Here is a 21,667-nt window from a genome sequence, read left to right on the forward strand (position 1 = left end):
GTTCTTGTGTTTTTAAGTAGAAATGTGTTGCTCATCCCTTTTCCCCCCTCATTGATGTATTTTTGTTTTTTGTATTTCCTTAATAACACGGATCAAAGTTAGAGCAATGATTGCTTTCAACAAATTTTGAACAAATCCTTGGGGTCAGTAATGACAAAGGAGCTTAAAAATGTGCTGATCATGTACAAAAGAGATACGTGCGATTAGCGCAGAAATTCTAGTACTTATAGATAAAAAGTGCAAGGGAAGCGGGGTATTATTGGATAACAGCTGAACAGTCAAGGAAGTCTGTCTTGGGCTGAAATGGCTTTCCTATCTCATGGTGTCTCTAATGGCTGCCAATGGGCCTTCTCTGGCTTTTTACAAGTGGTGGATAATTACACAGCCACATTCTTTAATGGCCTTTTTCCACCATACAGTAACAGCTAGAATAACAAAATTGATTATCCTGATAGAGCTTTTAAACCCAAGAGCTTTGTGCTTACTCCATCTTGGTGACATTTCAACTATGCAATCAGTGCTTAGACATAAATAGTCAGTTTCTGTTGCAACTTAATTCTTGGTTTCGTTTGGTTTTCTTTTCTATCTACCCTGCACTCCTCACTATAGTCCATCATTTTCCTGTATTTGTGGCCTAATGGATTCTTATCAGTTCAACTGCACTGGTTAATCAATCAGGGCAAAGTTCCACCTTTCTGTCTAGGAATATTACACTGATAACTATTGAATTTTTTTTAATTGTCAACTCTTAATTTTCTAAGAAAAAAATGTTTTGCCAAAATTGACGGACAAGTTTGAATATGCAGTTTCACTTCAGAATTACACTCAATATTGATATCAACAGGTGGAACACACATTTTTTTGAGAGATTTTTGATTCAACTTGATGATCAGTTTTGGACAATATTTTATGCTTTTTGTTATAGTGTGTATTTTAAGGATCATCCGATTGTTAGACTGTTTGTTAGTTTGTGTCACAAGTTTGTATGGTATCTCGAACACCAGTGATTGATGGATGTAACAACAACATTATTATAAAAAATTGAATTAGCCCTAGGGGTATGCAGAACAATTATAGGACAAGAAAACATGACATGACCCTTACTAATTGGCCCAAAGGGCAAATGAATCATCCACTGACGACAACATGTTTACATTAGTAGTTTGAGGGCAACAAAATAAAAGTTAAAAAAATTGAAAAAAACAAAACCTTCCGGGTGTATTTGTGTCTGTACAATATGACCCTTTATATTTCCATTTTCATAATTCTGTCTCTGACCTTCCTGTGGCTTTTGGATTTCTTTCCTCCCCCTGGCTTTGATTGGAGAGGTGAGAAACACACAAACAAGGGGTCTGCTGTTATCTGGCCCATCGTAATAAAACACAGGCTACTCCCCCTTCCTCTTCCTGTTTTGGGGGCTAATGGTAAAATGACTCTCTCAGGAGTTTGGACTGTTTTGTAATTAGAGCTGCTACCTCAGTTTGGCAGCTCAGACTGTATGGCTCAGTGTTCATCTGAACAGGTTAGTTGTTGCGTGTTCTGTTCCCAGCCGTCTCTGGGTCGAGTGGTATGCTCATGTATTACAGCGTGTAAACAGCCATGCATTGGTGATCGCCTTGCACGTTGAATGGTAGTAATTCACATGCTTAAAAAAGTGGTGTTGTCCAGACATCAAGTTTACGGCAACAAGCATTTGTTACTTTTCAATGACGGGCATGTTTTTTAAAAAAAAAACGGATTGTATGGACTCCACTTATATAGCACTTTTCTAGTCTCATTGACCACTCAAAGCGATTTACACTACGGGCCACATTCACACACCGCTTTTCTATACACGGAGCGCTTTCTATACATACACTTACACTAACAGACCGATGATACATTGGGGCAATTTGGGGTTCAGTGTCTTGCCCAAGGACACTTCCACACGTGTGGACTGAACCTCAGCTTCAACTCAAAATTTCATGTCAGTCATGTCAGTCAGGTTGAAGATTAAGGTTTTTACCTAGCAGAGGTATTATGATAAATAAAATAAAACATGATAATCAAATTTGTCGTGTGGATATTGCTAATGTTGCTGTTATATTTGCAATTTTTTCCCTTTATTGTTGTCTCCTGTGGAAAATATTGATCTAATCTTTTTTCAGTGAAAAAACAAAAATCAATTTAAAAAAAAAAAAAAATTCAACAAATAATCACCGTGATAATGTGCGATTGCATGTCTTAGATTTGCCACTGCAGCTTTTGGCCGAATGATGTTGCGTTGTGTTGCAGTGAAAGTTGAACCAGGTTAAACTTTTGCCAAACAGCCTTGGATTTTATTTATTTATTTGGTTATTTATTTATTTACCCTCTGTCTTGATATCCCCACTGCATTGCCAGGATGACCTAATTTCAATGAATGAGTGTTCTGAGTCTTTCACACAGATTTTAACTTGTTCCAAACGCAGCCTAAGAAGAACTCATATGAATTTCTTTTCGAAAATGTATTTACGAAGGGGGTATTTGGGGCAGTGTGCAGCATGGTTGGGTTCTCACCTTCATAACCCTTTTGTCTTATTTTTGGGTGTTATCCTTGGCAGAAACAAAAAGAATTGGGAAAATATCTTGTTGACATCCAAGTGGGTCGTTTCCTCATCCTGACCAGCTTTGTTCTGGATTCTGTCAAGATCCAAAATCAGGGCATGAACATGGTTCCTCTTCCCTGAGAAACCATTGTGGCCTAATCGTGGTTGTAGTCAGATATTGATTGCAGTGAGGGTTGTGTTTAGGGCAACCCAGGCTCTTTTTTTGTTCTCACACACACATATATACTCATATATTTACAGTAAAAACACAATACTAATCAGCAGTATATGCACAAGCAGTAATAATGGATCTTGTAATATGTGGCTCTGTCATTTGGTGTTAACCTTTGTTTTTGAACTCGTATTTTTTTAAAAAACGTTTTACTATGGAACGTTTTTAGTTTTGGTTGTAAATGTTATTTATAAGGCCCTTGGTGATTGTTCTTCTCCTTTGCACATTTTGCTGTAATTTATTGCTTAATTTTATCACTTGTTAATTTCACCAAAGTGTTTGTATTTCCACAACGGGGATGACCTTTGCCCAAATTTATTATTACTTCTTTTTTTTTTTTCTTAACACAGTGGACGGGCTTTGTGGTGGAGTCAGCCTCCTACCTCCCCAATCCTTCTACAAACACATTCAGCTGTCAGTCATGTCTATGCAGTAGACACCCAGTTTCCTGTGGCTGTGACCGGCAAATTCACCACAAAGTTACGCTCACTATTTAAGACACACTCTCCAAACACCCGCTAAATTAAATGAGCCTGTTTAATCGTTTGTTTGTATTTTTCGATGTTTATTGGTCCAGACCACTGGAAATACCAGCTGATGGAGGATGGGGGAAAATGTGGGACAAAGTTGTTTAGCTGCTGAGGCTGAAGTTGAAGTTGCTCTGTGATATCTGAATAAGCTGGCTGTAACTTTTCAAGAGCTTCCTATTAGTCTTACACTCTTACAAGTATAGTTTCATTGGTGGTTCCTTATCATACAGCTTTGCAGAACCTACAGTTGAAGATTGCACAACATGTTATAGGTAGGAGGAGTGCATGACTGTTTTTCTTTTTGTTTCCTTCTAAATATTATGGACATCTATTTGTCTTGTTTTCAGAGCAGAAGTTCAGTGCCTCAGACGAGACAGTGTCTATTTGTAAAGAAGCGAATTTCTGTGTTCATTCTTGCCGTCTAGCTGTAACTGCAGCCCTTATTTGACAGGGCTTTAGTATTTCAGAATTAAATTAGTGCTTATTGAATTAGTCGTATTTCATGCTTTGCTATTTATAATCAAAAACCGGACCATTTAAACTATGGGACACAAAGGGATTAAATGCCCAAAACCAGCACAAATCTGTGTGTTTTCATGAAAAAAATTTCATGAGTTAATTGAGCCCACACATCAAAAGCTGAGAGCTGTCTAAGACTTCTGCTGTCTCCCACCCGTGGCGAGCGGCATCTTAGCAAGCATAGTTTAAGTATACTTTCTCATTAAACAAGTTCAGCGTTCAGCTCTACCCTTCCAGATTTCTCCAACTATTTTGAAATTTATAAACACTAAGTTTCCTGTCACTAAATGTTTCTAAGAGTTGGCCATTAGGTTTGCAAAAGTGTGATTTGAAAATAAATACATACCCCGTGGGAGTCCCTTATTGTTCAAAGTAATAACTAATTTCTGATGTCTGGGAAATGGTTTTTAAAATACAGCCCACACTAATATTAATTGGATGCAATGGACAGAAAAAACTTGACCTTGTTCAGCTGTGTGTGTCTGTGTGAATGAGTGTGAGACCCACTGTGAGACCCACTGTAGTAGGTGTAGTAGGTGTGTCCTCCCTGGAGTAAAACTGTCAGAAGATGAGATTACTGTATCCTCTGACAAAGAGATGGCCGAGTGTGTGTGTGTCTGTGCCCGGGTATGGGTGGGTGGCGCTGCCTCAGCAGGAGTGCAGAGATGGCGCTGTCCCAAAAACACAGGAAGCTGCAGGGTGGGTTTGGAGGAGGTGTTTTGCAACAAATGGCAAAGGATCGTGAGAACAAACTTTTCCAAGTTTGTGTGTGTGTGTGTGTGTGTGTGTGTGTGTTTGTAGCCCTGCATGCATTTTTATACCAGCCACTGTGTACATATAAATAAGTCTGTGCAGTTTTGTGTGTCTGTGCACTTCAAATGATGTATAAGTAAAACAATATTTTGTCTAAACGTGTGCATGCGGTATGTGGATATAAGCACATTATATTTGTGTTTTGGTGTCGGAGAGAGATAGAGTGCTTGGGACAATAAGGGTGGAGAGGAAATGTTGACACTCCTGAGAGAGAGAGAGGGAGGGGGAGGGAGGGAAGGGCTTTGGCTGTGGCCCTTGGAAGGATAGAGAGACACAGAAACAAAGAGAGAGAGAACCTGGGAACAGGCGAGTAGAGTTTGGCTCAGGTTGCATCCGACAACAAGTTTGATAGAGAGCAGAGATGTGAGAGGGATGAAGACTGAGAAGATGGGGAGAGACTGAGGAGCAGAGACGGAGAGAAAGGAGGAGAGATTGAGGAAAAGCAGGTGAATGAGGAAGCGGGAAAACATTTGAAGGAAGCATAAGGTGAAGAGTGAAAGTTGGTGTAATCTCAGAGAGGAGATGCGCGTAAGCCAGCCACAAAACCTGGTCGTGTCACGTTTCTGTCGAGCAGATATCCTGATTTTCATGTCGTGCAAAGACGGTGTGTGTCTGCATTTTCGTAAGCAAGAGAATAATTAATCCCCTTCAGTTTGGTAAACTGAGAGAAATGCCTGGACTCTTGTCATGAAGCACTGTTTAGAAGTCTGTCTGTCTGTCTGTCTGTCTGTCTGTCTGTCTGTCTGTCAGGGAAAGACTTAATATGCAGTAAATGAACACAAACTTGTGCTTCTGTCTTCGCAAGGACCCATTTGACCTGTTTACCTTGAGAGCCAGGACATTTTTTGGAATATTAGGACAGTTTGGCCAGTTCATAGGTCTGTAAATGGTTCATTTGAGGATTGAGACTTGGTTTAAAGATTAAGGTTAGAATTGTGTTTATGTTAATGATAGGGTTAGAGAAGTCATAATGCCAATGAGAATAGACAAAGTAGAAGTACAGGGTATGTGTAGTATTGGAGTGCAGAGGTAATTCTACAGCTGTGTTTACATGTGTGCCCATGTTTGACTTAAAAGTGTGTAACATGCTTAATAAGCCAGACTTTACTTTCCCTTTGTTGATGTAGTGTAGCAGTGCAAGTGATGTGTTTTTCTACAATAATCTCATGATAAAAAGTTAATCAGAGGGAAAGAGAGAGAAGGGAGTGGGTCTAATGGGAGTATCTGAGTTGAGACGTTGTGCAGTGAATGGACCTGACCTCACTTTGCACTTTGCCTCGTATGTCTGCTGACAGTGTATTTACCCAGAAACTCTCTGTGTGTGTGTGTGTGTGTGTGTGTGTGTGTGTGTGTGTGTGTGTGTGTGTGTGTGTGTGTGTGTGTGTGTGTGTGTGTGTGTGTGTGTGTGTGTGTGTGTGTGTGTGTGTGTGTGTGTGTGTGTGTGTGTGTGTGTGTGTGTGTGTGTGTGTGTGTGTTTCGTGCAGGACAACCTCAGTGTGTTTCTTCGTGGCTGTGAGGAGTTGGGACTGAAAGGCTCCCAGCTGTTTGACCCTGGAGACCTGCAGGACACATCAACGCGCCCCACCGCCAAGTAAGACTCTGAGCTTCAGTGTTACTTCATTGCTCGACAGGTGTGTGTGTGTGTGTGTGTGTCTGTGTGTCTGTGTGTCTCTTTCAGTTTTATTCCAAAGCACAGTACAAGTTGAGGCGTAAGTCGTTTATAGGAATTATTCATTATATTTAAAAGATTCTATATGATAGATAATAATTATTATAGTAATTAAAGATGTATTAAAATGACTAAAAATAAATGAGTTTGCCGGCCTTTACAGACTACTACATTGGATTGGACTGTTGTAAATATGAAGTCATCAAATCTCACATCAAATCTCATGATCTTTCTTTTCAATCTTATCACATGATCTTCATCAGCAAATGGATTTTGCCCAGTTGTCACGGAGTTGTGGATGTTCAAATTTCTTTGGGTGCTCTTTAAGGCCTTGTCATCCTTCAGCATCAGAGTTGGGTTTCAAAGTTCAGTCCTGACTTTGGAAACAGCAGTGAACAAAACAGTCCTACCTCAAGGTCCATTTAATTGCCATTCTGGAGCTTTTGAGTATATTTTAATAATGTTTAAAATAAAGTCAGAGTTGAATTTTATGAAGTGGATGGACTGAGTGTTGATCATGAACACTTCAGTTGTGTGTTAATAGATAGCTTGTCTGTAACACTGGTTGTGTGTTTCTTTGTGTGTCATTTCTTTGTCAGTCACCGTGTCTTTCATTCTCTTCATCAGACAATTAGCTAGTTCACTGCCAACACAAACAAGTAAATGAGAGTCTATGGAAGCTTGTATTAGTCTGTGTCAGTAAAGCAACAATGGCATATCTGTTCAACACAACTGGTCTCTGTGCAAAGACAACAAGAGGCTTTACATCACTCACTGAACCATGGCTCTTACTTCGTTGCTTGGTAACAAGGGCAAGTGCATGTAATTTTTTTTAATGCATATATGCTGTATTTGTTGTTCGAGTGTAAATGTCTGCGACACGCAGTGTCCTCGTGCTCGCCGTGCATCAACGAGGTGTCATTCACAGAAGGGTTTAGAAAGGTGCAGCTTGAGATGGAGGGGAGAGAGGGGGGCAGTGCTAATGGTAGCTGGTTTCGGGAGGAGCCGCTTGACTGGTTCTGTTAGGACAAGGAATTGTTTGAAAGCACTGAAGTGCGTGTGCGTGTGCGCGTAGCTGCATGACTGCTAGGGCGCATTAATAGAGGGTAATGACAATAAAGTAGTTGATCAAACACTGTATAATTTTCTGCTGGAGGAATGCTGCTAAGTTAGGTCCTTCAGTTTATGCTACACAGCCCTGCCTGCGCTTTTTCCCAGTCCTGCCTGCCTTTTGCTTCACGACTAAACTTTGCCATGGTATATCCGATCTCGCCATGCTTCTTTCATGCGCAGTGCCTCCGCTGCGTCATCTGAGTGACAGGGTAACGTTACACGGCAGTTGTGTTTTAGTAAACCAGGAAACAGACACAGTGAATTTTGGGATAAGCCCCTGCTGGAGTACAAGGCACTGCCGTTTGTGCTTAATTTTCACAACACTTCAAAGTTTCAGTTCAAGCAGATGATTACAGATTGAAGATTTATTTTTTTCACCACATTTGAACAATAAAATAGTTAGAATAGAATTTCAAATAAAAATGATATACTTAATGCCTGTTATTTGAAAATACTCATTACAAATCCATAAGCCTTTATGTTAGCCCCACTGGTTCGTCTAGTTCTGTGAAAGATGATTTCCATGCTCAGCAAATAAGAGTATGTTCACTCTAAAAATAGGCGAGCAATCCCATACCCGATAGGAAACATTGGTGTCATTGTTTAAGCGGCCTTGTGCTATTTCCAGTAGTTATGTAACCCATTTGTCGTACAGGATGCTATTTTCTTGCAGCTCGTACCAATGACAGGAAACAGTTTTGGTGTTTCTCCCCCCTGGGTCTCTCTGGACAGGTTTTTACTCATCCAGGAAACAGCTTTGGACAGGGATGTGTAAAGACAGGCAGCTTCTGGTACACTATGAGCTCGGGCATGAAATATCTCCAGTTCATGGAAACAGATCGATTTCCAAGATAAGTGACAGTTTGAGGAGAGGAGAGGAGAGGAGATGGTGGCCCTGTTTCCATAAACATGTCAAGCAAATTTCACACAGTTTTGAAAGGCTGCAAAAAACACACACACACACACACACACACACACACACACACACACACACACACACACACACACACACACACACACACACACACACACACACACACACATTAATTGTGTTTCCCTCACAGTCGGGTAGAAATAAATATGAAAAACTGAAATGCAAGTCCACACGAAAAATCATGTCCTTCAGGATTTCATTAATAGTAATTAGTATTGAGTTGCTATAACTCTTTACTGTCAGCAAGTATTGGCAAATATTTCATGCTTTCATCTAAAAGACATACACATTGTAGCATACACAGTAATAACTATTTAATTACCCCTCGCCCAACATGGAACCAAGGCTTGACATTTCTGGGAGGCTGCTCTTGACAGATCAAAAAAAACCAAAAAACATTTCAGGACTTCCAAGGCCAGATTTTTTTTTTTTTTTTTTTTTTTAAATTATAACAAGCTAGCCAGTCGTGCTAAGCCTGCATCATTATTTGAGCTTGTACATCTTTTGACAGTAATGTTTGTTTGTCGCTGATACTCTTTGAATAAAATTATGGGTACTGACACTGATAGAAACAAGGTCTCGGAAAAGAAAATGATAGAATATGACAGATGTTTATACTGGCTGGGCCCCTCAATATGATCTACTAATGATGTTTACACGTCCTTCCCTCCAGCCACTTTCACCTCGCTCTTCTAACACTTCTTTGTTTCTCGGGTTACTGCTGACATGGAAAACACGTGCAACTGCGATTGGGGTTTTACCTATATGTTCAGTGAGATGGGCTTTGTGACCCTTGGGCTCTGGAAACTAGTTTTAAACAGTCTCATGATGCATACATGCATCATAATGTATGTATACATATAAATTAATTCAGAGGTTACAGTTGGTTAAAAAGAAAATGCACATGATATAGTCTATTTTATAAGTGAGATTCTTACATTTTGTAGATATTGTGGTTTTTGTCTGACAACAATATCATTGTATCATGTAACTCACATGATTAAAGAAAACCTCAATCTATTCTAAACACCTACGATGTTTCTTTACTGGGATGCAGTTAGGCCATTTATCTGTATAGTTCAATTCAAAATGATGTGCATAGGATATAAACATCTATTAAAACAAGTTATAAAAGAAACACAAGCAATATGAAAGGCGCACATGAATAGATTTAAATATATAGCATGTAAGAAGAGCTGCTATTGATATTCATCTGTTGACCATTAAAAGTGATCTGTTATACATTTAAGTTGATGCTCATACCCATACAAGGTTATTATTTTCAATATATGGCAAACCAGCATTCCGTGTAACGCGATTACTTTACCCACGTGTTTTCCATATATAATTTGTTTTCTATATTAGGTGGTCTGTTATCCATGTAAAGTGAACTTTATATCAATAAAAAAGATATTTGTTATTCTTACCGATCTTGATATGATTGATAATGAAAGATAAGAGGGAAAACATTATTATGTTTTACTGCCGACCAATCCTGCAAAATGCTTCAGCCGGGCCTCTTAATTCTGGTGATTTGACTTTGGCAAGAAGACTTTGCCAAGCCCTTGTTGCCTTAAACTCTGTCTGAGAACATTTTTTAAACTTTTCTTGTTTTGTGGAGTCTTGCATGATTATTACAGTTTTTTCAAACACGCTACCTATTATACTTTATTTTGTGACTTGCTTTGTGTTTCACACAAATTTCATCGCTACATGTAAGGAATGACATATCACTTCACTTTATTTAAAAAAGTGTTTTCTCTTGTGTGTCTTTCTTCAGACTACACAGGCCTTTCATGGTTAAAAGTCACAGTTTAGAAAAACAACATTGACAATAATTCTGGTGATTTTGTTTAGTTGAGTCTAATTCATGAAATTCATGTCTTATACTGTATGTTGTCATAACTCTTTGTGCCTGTGTCTGTATTTTCTCTGTCTTCTGTCTCCATTTCTTAGCCTAGAAGTGTCTGTTTCCACAGCACAAGTGTGTTTTGGGGTCAGTTTTTACAACTGCTTCATTCCTATTCCCATTTATAGCTTCAAGTGGTGAAACGCAAAATCCACATCTTTTTCATTTTGGCAGCATGTGTGGCGTTAAGTGGCCACTGCTGTGGTGTTTGTGCACTGCACCTCCCGGAGATCACTTGGCAGTTGAACCATCTGGCTGCCACTGTGACGTCTGTCTCTTCTGAAGTTCTGTTGTTTGTCTTTTTGAATGATGAACATTGGTGCAAAATAGCAGCTGTAGAAAAGGCTCGCTCGCTCGCTCTATGATCCAGGGGAAATAACACAAATATTCACCAACTGTATGTTTTGATTGAACATAACTGCTGAAAATATTAAATAAATGCGTCACCGAACCAGAGATACGAGTGTAGAGTCTGTTAGTTCCCCCTGTGTGGGCTATAGTCACTGCAGATTCCTATATATTTTCAGTAAGTTTTGTTTTTGCTACTGTGTTGCATGGATATGTGGGAGTTCTTGAGTCTTAAAGGTGTCTACTGTTATCTTTATGTAACATATTTCATTAAATAACACCAGAAGTCAATGTCTCACTGTATCTCTGCCTCCCTCCCTCTCTCTGTCTCATTCTCCAGGGGAAGCGACTGCAGCCGAAAACTCAAGAATGTAAGTGATACTGCTGGATTACAGTGGGATAATTTGTTTGTGTGCTAAATGTATGTTTGGAAGGAAACTGTTGTTATGGCGCAGTGTTTCTGTTTGTGCTGCGGTTGTCACTATCCTTTATTTCAGCTGCCCATATGTTGCCTGTTTCCAGCTCTACCATTACTGTTCACCCTACAGTAGCTCTGTGTTATTCTACTTAGATGAAATACATCTGACAGAATACCTTTTATTCTGTCTGCACTGTCTCAACCAATTCTAGCTTTAACATTTAAGACTTTTCTTCTTTAACTATCCTTTCCTAGTACTGTGCCTGTTTTTTATTATCTGTACTATTCTTTCTGGCTGTATATATTAAGTAGATTGTCTGTTCTACATTCTCCTGCCTATTGTACATATTCTGTCTTATCTCTGTCAGTTTTTACTGTGCTTATTTCAGCTCACCTTGCTTTCACTGTTTTACACACTCGTTACATTACCTACACATTCTATCAGTAAAGGTCTTTCTATAGTAGCTCATTCTAACTCTGCTTGGTCTGCATTTTGTAGCTTTAGTCCATTTTATTTGTGCTTCGGCTATTCTTTTTTTTTTTTTTCTTCTATTTGTCTTAGAATATTTGAAGTCCACTACCTACTCATGTCATACCTGCTCTATATTAATTTTCTGCATATTATACCAGGTTTAGTTCTTTCTACTCTACTCATTGAGGTTTCCCTGTACCTTTTTTCAGTCTTTTAAATATTCACTTTTATGGCCCTTTTGTTGTCTTTGTCTCCTTAAACGTTCTTCAACATCCTCTTGTCTTTTTCTAATGATGCTGCTTTAAGAATTACAACAGCTAGCCCTGCCCACTCTGCAGTCAAAGCAGTGCTGGTCTCTCCCTCTCCCTCTCTGTGATGCTGCTGTGCACTGTACAAGTTAATGTGTCAAGCTGCAGAGCTGGCCTGGGCTGCCAGCTCATTTAGCTGACTACACACAGGGACTCTCAGCCACATTAGCCAGCGTTTGCAGCAATATCAAAAACAAACGGCCTACAAACATTCGGCTGCGATTGCTTTAGCCAGGACCTGCTGCTACGATATGCTGCTACGCTATGGATTTACTCTGCGGACTCAGACTGAGGACTAGGATTTGATAGCAGCTGTCTCTGCTGCACATCACACATTGAGAGGTGAAGGAACTGCATCAAATGGAATTTGCTGATGCGGTGATAAAGGTGTTGTATAGCAAACAGATGGGACTTACAAATAAAAAGCAGGTACTGCATGAATGGGCGGAATATTGCCGGATTCATGAGATGATTGTTTAGCTGCCTCAGGTGGGAACAAGAAGGGCCGCTTGTGCCTGTGTGTATTGTAATGATTGGTATAGGGAATATGCGTCTATTGTAGCAATACAGGTCTGCGTATTGTGACAGGTGCTTAAATGTGTGCAAACATGAGCGTTTATGTATGTGTTTACACTGTAGGTGCATTTTTGGGTTTATTCATGCCCTTGTGTATGCATCACTTACGTGTGTTTGCACATTAAACACAGAGATGATTGTGGTTTCTCGGTGGAACCTCTTTGACAGGTCTTTCCACATCTGCCAGAGCAGACAGCTGCTGAAACTGAACAGGCAAAGCAAGTGTGGCGCTGTGCATTGCTTCACTGCCAGGCCCATCTTTTATATTTCCATAAGTCAGAATTCCACTGACGTGTTTTTTTTGAACTACTGTAGCTCGGTGCTTGTGTCCAAGTTTCAGTTTTTGCACAGTTGTGTGTTGTAGGCTTAATGTTGCATATCTAAATCATGTGAGCACAATTGTTGCATGTTTTCCCACTGTGGTTGTGTAGTAGGGATCAATATGGATGCATTTAGAGCAAACTAGTAAGCAACTGAAACACATGTGGTGATGACCCACTTCCAGGGGGAACTGGCACGGGTATGTTCATTGTACTGGTGACATAGAGGCAATATACTCTGCTGCTTAGGGTACTAAAATGTGCAGATAATGAGCCATAACCACAGCAGGTGCAGTATTACTTCAGCACAGTGCTTGTATATAAAATTTTATTTTGTGCAGTTGCATCATGTGCACGTAATTTACATAAAGGTTAATGCCTAAACTACAAATGTATAACCATTATTTTTGATCTATTTGAATAGAGTTCTGCTTTGATCCCAGGTGATCTGGTGTTTAGTTTTTGGAAGTGTCCTTGAGCAAGACACTGAATCCCTCCCTTCTGTAGAGTTGCAGCTCAGTGAGGCTGACCCTCTGTTTGGGCTAAAAGATGAATTTCCCTTCAGGAATCAACACAGTATCCAACAGAAAGGCACACTTTAGCTTTGTGTTTCTTCAGCAGGCCTGTTGCTTTGCTCTTCCTCCAAGTGTGCTTGAATGACAGAGGGTGTTAACACTGACAGTATGACTGAAATAAACACATTAAGCCATGCTGAGCTTTCTTATCAAAGCAATCCCTGTGGAGGGCCGGTTGACATGGACACAGTAAATATAGCTGGGAACACTTAACCAACGGTGCTAAAGGTGCAGCTCTGTGTGATCTCCCTGTGGCTACAGCCAATCTGTACATTCTGCATTTTAGGTATTTGGCTGACTCCAAAGGGAGTTACAGTGAATGCAGAAAGCTTCCGTTCCTCAGTCACATTCAGCATCAGTTCGGGTCACTCGGTTACAAGCAAGAGTCAGACAGACAGCCTTCTTCAGCTACTGATTCTACAGGGTTACTGTGTTGGAAGGAGATGAGATTGGCCTAGTTACTTATGTAGTCAAGGCTAAGCTAGCTAACAGGCAAATATAAATCACTTTGGTACCTGAAAGGCTGTTCAGTGTTAGTAGGAGAAGTGCTTGTTGCTGTTTTCGGGGTCAGAGCATTGACTCAGTCTTGTCATGTTTGTGAAGGAAACGTTAGCTAACATGTAATTTCTTTGGAAGAGGCTGGATTGCAACAAGCAGGAAACCAGCTTGTATTGCCTAGTAGGGGAAAAAGTGAAAGGAACAGAGTGGAGAATGGGTTCAGTGTTTTCCTCATGCACTTTTATCTTCCTTCAATTCAACCATGAGCAGACAAATATTATTTATAGCCATTCTACCCATCTAGAAGAGTAATGAGATGTTTCAAATGTTGGCATGCTTTGCTGTATTTAAATGCTGCACATTTACTGGATGAATTGCACGACTGTCCTTCAATTAGGACATTAAATTACAATGGCCAAATATTATTCAATTTTACTCAATATGAGGCGATGACTTGCTTTAAACAAGCCAACTTGGGTCTCAGACTCATTTTACAATTAACGTGCCTGACGAGTTTTGTCTTGACTGTGTAATGGACAGTATGTCTGGATCCAAGGTATGATTATGAAGAGTTTTGATTGCAGTGAGGAACTTGAATTTGAGATTGCACTCAGGATCACTGGATGACCTATGATGCTGTTGCTTTAAATGCCTAAACAGTTCTCTCTCTCTTAGGTTTAATGAATAAGATTACATCTATAGCCTCAGTTTGGTGGTAACTTAAGTGGCATAGCATGTGTTATCTTTTTTTAAGTTTTATTTTTAATGAATCTGGACATTACATATGCATACACGCACAAACATATCATCATAATCATCATCATATGGATTGCGTCACTACTTACAAGTTGAGTTTAGAAGGTGTAAAAGAGTGAGCATTAGTAAGCACGACTTGTACTTGTACCATACTTTACTTTGACTGAAGTTTTCTTTAAAAAGAGAGTATCATCTCATTTTATCATGATGTCTGACTATATTTTTGTATTTCCTTCAGGTTTTAATCACCATCTACTGGTTGGGTCGTGCTGCCAACAGCTGTACCTCCTACAACGGGCCCACACTGGACCTGAAAGAGTTTGAGGGCCTGCTGTCACAGATGCGAAAGGTTTGCAAAGTCACGTTTGGTAATATTCAAGGCTAAAAATTAAAATCTATACTACAGGGAAAATACAGTTAGTAGTTGTATTGTTGTACATTGTATTTTAAATCTCACAGCGGCCACCCCTAATGGAGTATAGAATAAGGGGAAGAGAGTCTATCCTTTCTAGTAAGCAGAAGATCATAGTTTTGATCCCTGCAGAAACATATGTGAGCAAAACACAAAGTTTTCTGCTAAATAATTTATTATACAATGCACTGAATTAGTGTGTTAACTGTTAGTGAAATAATCTCAGGCATGGTATAACACACACCACCAAAGGTCTAGTGATGACTTTTGGTAAGTTGGGCTCTAGTTTCATTCATCTCGACCTGGTTCCTTCCCCAGACCCGAGGGACCAGAAAAGTTAGCATTAGCTAGCCCCCAAGAAACGTGTACAAACACACACACAGAGACACACACACACACTCTATGACAACTGCTAATAACCATGATGTCACCCTCAGGAAATTTATTCCACAATGTGACATCCCTGTGCTGTTGTATAAAACTGAGGAATTGCTGCCAACTCAGCGCAATCACTTTCCCAGATGTTCACGCATTGCAGCTGACCAAAACAAAGCCACGTTTCTATGAAACAAAAAAAGAGATTGATAATAAAATGGGATTTGAAAATCCAGGAAAGCATAGCAGGTGCACACATTTAACATTGAAGTGGCACTTCTCAGTTCACTTTTAATGCTTACTTAATGGAAGCTGGACCTTACAAAAATGATAATTGTAAAGCAAGAAGCAGGTGAATGTGTGGCTCAGCTGCACTCTTATCTGCACCCTTATTGAAAGTAGCTCAGGATAAGTGCAGCAGTTAAAGGATGGTTCACTGAAATTAGAGAAAAAACAAATTTTTCTTACTAGCCACTAGTGGTATCTAACCATGCAGTTTTGGTTTTAATTGCATAGGTTTTCTGTGAGATTTCTCAAAACTAGCCAGATAATTCCAGTAATATCAGGGTTTTTTGTGTGCAAATTGAGTGAGCACAACCTGAGAGGTAATGCATAGGTTGTAGGGAGGGGCAACAAGAACAGCTTGGTTGAAGTTTGGTCTAAAATTCTGCCAGTGATAAGATACAAAATGAAATTGTTAAAAACTTATAGGAGAAAACTAATCTCGAAATTCAACCTTGATCATCGGATTCTAAGGGATGTGTTTACACCCATCCACCAATCTGACCAGTGAACCCTGACTTTGCAATGTCGTTTCTTTACAAAGCAAGTTAGGTGTATGTCAGACAAAGATAAATCACACAGAAATTCTATGGAAGTAGAACCTACTTGAAAGCATAATAAAGACTTTGTTGGGGGGTTTGGGAGTTACATAACAGACAGTACCGGGGTCAGGAACAGGAAGTCTTTCAGTAGACAGGAAAGGCCTTTCCCCACCTTCCATTAGCTGCATAGACATGTTTCAACCATAGACAGACTAAGGGAGGGGTCCCTGAGGTGAAGAGAGAGTGATGAAGAGGGATGTAGGCCGAAGAAAAGATGAGAAAATGCAGAGGTTGATGGATAAATGGGTGCAGGAGGACTGCAGAGTTACACTAAGATGTTTGCAGTGGGGAAGAATGTGTGACATGACACACAACACAAGTTTAAAGACTTACAGTAAGTGACAACTGATGAGTGGAAAGGGAATCCCTTCTCAATGTTTGGGTACTTTGCTTACTTTTAGTACTTTACACCAAATGTTATGTCGCTTTCCTTTTGTATACATGCATTTCACACACCTCTGTGCATTTAATGTAACCTGGGTGTGTATGTAAATGTTTAGGAGGTGGAGGAGGCAGAGAGCCCTAAGCGCAGCATCCGTGACAGTGGTTATATCGACTGCTGGGACTCAGAACGCAGCGACTCTCTCTCCCCCCCACGCCACGGCCGCGAGGACTCCTTCGACAGCCTGGACTCCTTCGGCTCACGCTCACGACAAACCCCGTCGCCGGACGTCCTGGTCGCCCGCGGCAGCAGCGATGGTAGGAAATAGGCCTCTGTTTATACACTTTACACTCTCCTTTTCACATTGAACATTACCAATACCAGTTTTGATTTATTGTGAAAGTGTGATATTGTGGATAGAATGACCAGCCTTTAAATTAAAGGTTGCAGGTTAAATCTGTTCAATAGCCATTGTGTCATTTTTCAACAGCCATTTGTCTTGAGGAAGGGAAGTAATTCAGTACTGGCTGTTTTGTTAGGGTCAGTTGTGGTGTACAGATACAATATATAGATAAATGAGGTTCATTGTCCCTCTAGTGCTATCGTAGTTAAGCCTGGTGTTCTCCTCCCTGTGTTTTCAAAGGACAACGCCCAGTGTTAGTCAAAGGCTATTTGAAACAAGATTAGGTCAAAACCTAGTATCTAGCTGGACCGCGCTTCATCTGTTTCTTTCTCTCGTACTTTCTGTGCTCACATATACAGTATTTTGATGGAGCCGAATTCCCAATAAAACTGTTTTCATTTACATGTTTTTTGTCTTTCTGTTGTCAGACAACGGAACAAGTATGAAAAAAGTGACTACATGTTAACCAGTAGTCACTTCCAAGCCATTTCCAAGCTGCTGCTCTGTACTGCTGAAATCTTGATTTCATAAGCACGACGTTGTCTGACAAAATCACCATACACATAAGTTAAAGACAACAGCTGTGCTGTGATTTCAGCTATACTTACTTGTAAAATGATCATTCAGAGAGAACGTTAGAAGCTCATTCACGTCTGTGGCAGCTGCTGTGCTGTCAATTGAATCAGATGCATAGAGGTGTGCCTGCGGAGGGATGGCCCAACTCACCCTCATGGGGGCAATACTGGCGACTCTCTTCTACGGAAAGTAGCTATGATTTATCCAAAAATTTGCTAAGTTTGACACTTGATCCTTTTTTTTTTTTTTTTTGGCAAAAAAAAAAAAAAAAAAAGCAGTCGCTAAAGGGGTGTGAAAAGTTGATGAATCTAGCAACAAAGGCACTGAGTTGGCAACACTGCCTGTAAACGCCCCCTGATGACACAATAGAAACTGTTTGGGCCAATTAATTTTGGAAGAGCAATGGTCAATGGGAAAATTCCTAACACTTGGCCAGCCGACCAATGGTGTAACTTCATCACTCAGTCAGTCAGTCAACAACATTTGCATTTATAGTGATGGCCCCACCTTTGCGTCCTACCAAAACATAACGTGAACGATCTTAGTGCTGTTTTGAAGTCAATCTATTGCCATTGTTTCATTTTAGCTACAGCCAAATGAAGAAGTTCATTACAGGCAGTGTTGATTTTGTTTAGGTCAAATTTAGTATATAGACACAGTGTACATTCACTGTAAATTAGGCAGTTTGTGCCTCTGGTGCTGCTTTAGGAAAGCCTGTTCTGGGATGACTATTTGTATCCAAAACTGCTTCGCAATTTTTGTAGAGAGGGCACTCCGTGTGTGCAGTTTAAAATTTTTACATATTAGGGATCAAGTGTTTTATCACTTAATTAATCATTTACACCATCTTTTTGAAAGCAGCTTGTATACTTTCCTTACATAACTGTTCTGCTCTGATGTCAATCTGCAGTGTCAATCTGCAGTGTCAAAAAACTTCAAGCCAAGTTAAAATAACGTATACTCACATCTGTTTTTGCTTTAAACACATTTCAGTTATGTAATGTTACCACAGGCTCCACCAAGATGACATCCTCTGACAGTGTCAGGTGATGTAAAACATAAGACATTAGATTTATTTGTTCTCCTGGAAAAACTGAACAAATCTGTCTAGCATTAAAAGTTGTTGAATAGAAAAGGATCTGAATTGTAACCACATATCCATTTGTTTTCAATCAGATGAAACGTTACAGTCACACTTAATAATTTGTTATTCGCACATCAAATATGTGTCTGAGAGGAATAAAAACTGGAGACTGTTAGCTGTAGTTTAAACACTGTGACACACTGAACTTGCTCAGTGGTAGCTCTTTTTGAGAACATCAGATAAATGCTCAACATTGTAATATAAATATTAAATACAAGTTACTGTACCGACATTTAAATGTTTTTTGCTGTTGTTGGGCCAGCCACACCACCCTTTCCTGTCCTTTCATTCAACTGACTATAGAAATGTGGACAGGGTTGTCTTTTTCTGCTGCAGTTCTAAAGGTAAAACATTCTGCAAGATGTTAAATCACCTGGTTGGAATTACAGATTTAATTTATGTACATGTAAGGCTGTTAAGAAGGCAGAATCATTAAATAATATCGTGATTCAATAATCTTTTTGAATTGCCCACCTGCCACTGGTAGGTTAGAGGTAAGGTTTGGTGACAGAGCAGCAGCTGGCAGGGATTCAGTGTCTTGCTCAAGGACACCTCGGCACTGTTGGGGCTTGTAGACACAGAGTTTGACTAACATTATTGTTTAAAGGCACATCAGCCAGCCTACCCAAAAGGAAGTTGAGAAATCTGTACAGAAGACTAGTTAATATTTCTAATTTAAAATATTTTTTACATAACTATCCCTCCTCCTTTAGACAAGTAATAGTATGATAAATAAATTTTCTTCTTCCTCTCTATCCTTTTCTATATGCATAGGGGCAGCGGTGGTTTAGGAGGTAGAGTAGGTCATCCACAAACCTGGAGGGTCGGTGGTTCGATCCCCGGCTCCTCCAGTCCACATGTCGAAGTGTGTGTGTGTGTGTGTGTGTGTGTGTGTGTGTGTGTGTGTGTGTGTGTGTGTGTGTGTGTTCACTTGTCCAAGCGTGCAGTCTCATTTCAATTTATGACACACTTCACTGAGAATTTCCTGTCTCAGTGAAAGTGTCTTTGTGTTGAGTGTTTGAGCCTGTTGTCCTGGGCTACGGCTGTTTGGTGGCTCTGTGGAAGTGTGGCATGAGTTGAGTGACAGCACAAGAGAGAGGAAGAGATCAAGTGTCCTGTTATATTTAGACAAGGAAGAGAGATAGGTGTGGTTGTATGAATGGAGGCTTTCAGTGATTTTTGATCTGACCCACGACTGATCTGTCAGCAATGACGAAACTACCAGCTTCCCTGTGAAAACAAAGGTTACCATTCCATATAATGTTATATCTTCGCTGTCTGAATAGTGAAACTGATAGTTAATACTGGGTAGGCTAACTCATCAAATGAAGTGTACGAAGATTCATGAGAATTTTTATTTTTCCAGGAACATGTTTTTAAATGTGAAGTACCATGCAAGGAAATTAATGTATGATGGGTTTTACCTCCCTTTTTACCCACTAATTCATGAGTCAGACAGTCATGGAAACAGGCTCATGCTCTGTGCATTTGACAGGTAATCTTAATTCTCCCAGCATGCTTCTAAATTGTACGAGGTAGAGTTAGGTATTTCTCACTTTTACTTCTACACTTTCTTCTCTACAGCATATTTCCCCGTCAAGTATCAAATCAAGTATTTCCTCAGTTTTTAGTGTGTTTTTAGGTGGTTGTACCTCCTTTATGATTCAGAAATCAGTGCACTCTACTAGACTGCACTGGTGGATAGTACACTAAGGAAGTACAGATACTAAAACTAACTAACGAGAAAAGACAGAACATAAAGGTCTGACAGCATGTACATAATCTTTATACAATGCTTTATCGGTGTATAATAGGTTTTTGTGTGGATAAACACATGTAAGCATATGTAATTTAATGCATCCAACATGTCAGCACAACAGTTTTTCAAGACAAACACAAACTGCAAAACAGCTGTGAGGCTGTTTTATGCTGTGTGCTGAAGCCATAAATGGAATTAAAAAATACAATTTAGCTGTCATTGAAAGATATTGATTACTACTCTCTATTTGAGTTTTACCTTTCTAAATTCTGATGACCACTTATGAAAGGTTACAGCAGTCGTTAAGAACTTTAATGTGTGTTTTTTGTTTTTGTTTTTTTTTCTCTGAACTTCATGCCGGAAAATACAGAGCAAGGCCAAGCATCCTGTCTGACTGTGTTTTTGTTTTTAGGGAAGTGCAAAGGAAATTGCCGTATCCAAAGCCTAAACTGCTGTCACCAACAATCAAATAATCCAAAAACATAGTTGATGTTGTGAAAGTTGGCGCTTTATCTGCAGAAATAAGAAAATTCCACTCTAGTACAATATCTACTACTAAAAGCAGAAAAAAAGAATCTAGTTGTTTGGTAGTGTATTTTATTTGACTGGGAAAAAAAAGTCAGCCCTAGATTTTGGTATCGGATGTTCTGAATCCAAAACAAGTGCATTAAAGAAAACATTTTGAATGGCGTTCAACGATTAATCAAGGTGAAGTCCATCAAAGGAGTGAAAGACACCATTTCCTCCTTCCACTGCCTCACTAGACCAGAATGCAAAGCTGCCACATGACATTATTTAAAACTTCTTTCTTTTACTGTACAACAATACCACATTTAATCTCTCCAACAGCATGTGAAACCCAAAGCTGATTGTTCGCATTGTCAAGCAGCTCCTAATCCCATACACCCACATCTGATCCAAGTAAACTTGAAGAAAAAAATTTAAAGAAAATCAAGGAAACTGCTAAAAAAAAAAATGAGGAGGCAGGTTGGGGAAGTGACTCCTGGAATGCCTTGAACATTACGGATTGATGATATATAATAACATAATGGTGAAATTTTCTTTATGTTTTTGTTGAATTATTTGCTGTCAGAAGCACTTTGTGGCTCAATCACGTTTAGGAGAACAGCAAGGTTAGTCTTTTAAAAACCCACATATTTAGTTCAACAGCTTGA

The 21,667-nt window shown here is 39.6% G+C and overlaps 1 protein-coding gene across 12 annotated transcripts in view; it reads left to right on the forward strand.

Moving 5' to 3' along the window:
* LOC120785007 (LIM and calponin homology domains-containing protein 1-like) overlaps nt 1-21,667 on the forward strand; it is a 97,464-nt gene that overhangs the window by 43,690 nt on the left and 32,107 nt on the right. For 9 of the 12 annotated variants that reach the window (XM_040119236.1, XM_040119240.1, XM_040119235.1 and 6 more), the window contains 4 exons: nt 6,146-6,252; nt 10,975-11,005; nt 14,796-14,906; nt 16,729-16,927. In XM_040119236.1, the coding sequence (XP_039975170.1) occupies nt 6,146-6,252; nt 10,975-11,005; nt 14,796-14,906; nt 16,729-16,927 (448 nt within the window). Of the gene's footprint in view, nt 1-3,249; nt 3,279-5,059; nt 5,108-6,145; nt 6,253-10,974; nt 11,006-11,843; nt 12,175-14,795; nt 14,907-16,728; nt 16,928-21,667 lie in introns of those variants that run through there. The other 3 variants (XM_040119246.1, XM_040119245.1, XM_040119243.1) reach the window with 3 other exon arrangements.

The sequence above is a fragment of the Xiphias gladius genome, chromosome 23 (assembly GCF_016859285.1).
Source record: "Xiphias gladius isolate SHS-SW01 ecotype Sanya breed wild chromosome 23, ASM1685928v1, whole genome shotgun sequence".
Lineage (NCBI taxonomy): Eukaryota > Metazoa > Chordata > Actinopteri > Istiophoriformes > Xiphiidae > Xiphias > Xiphias gladius.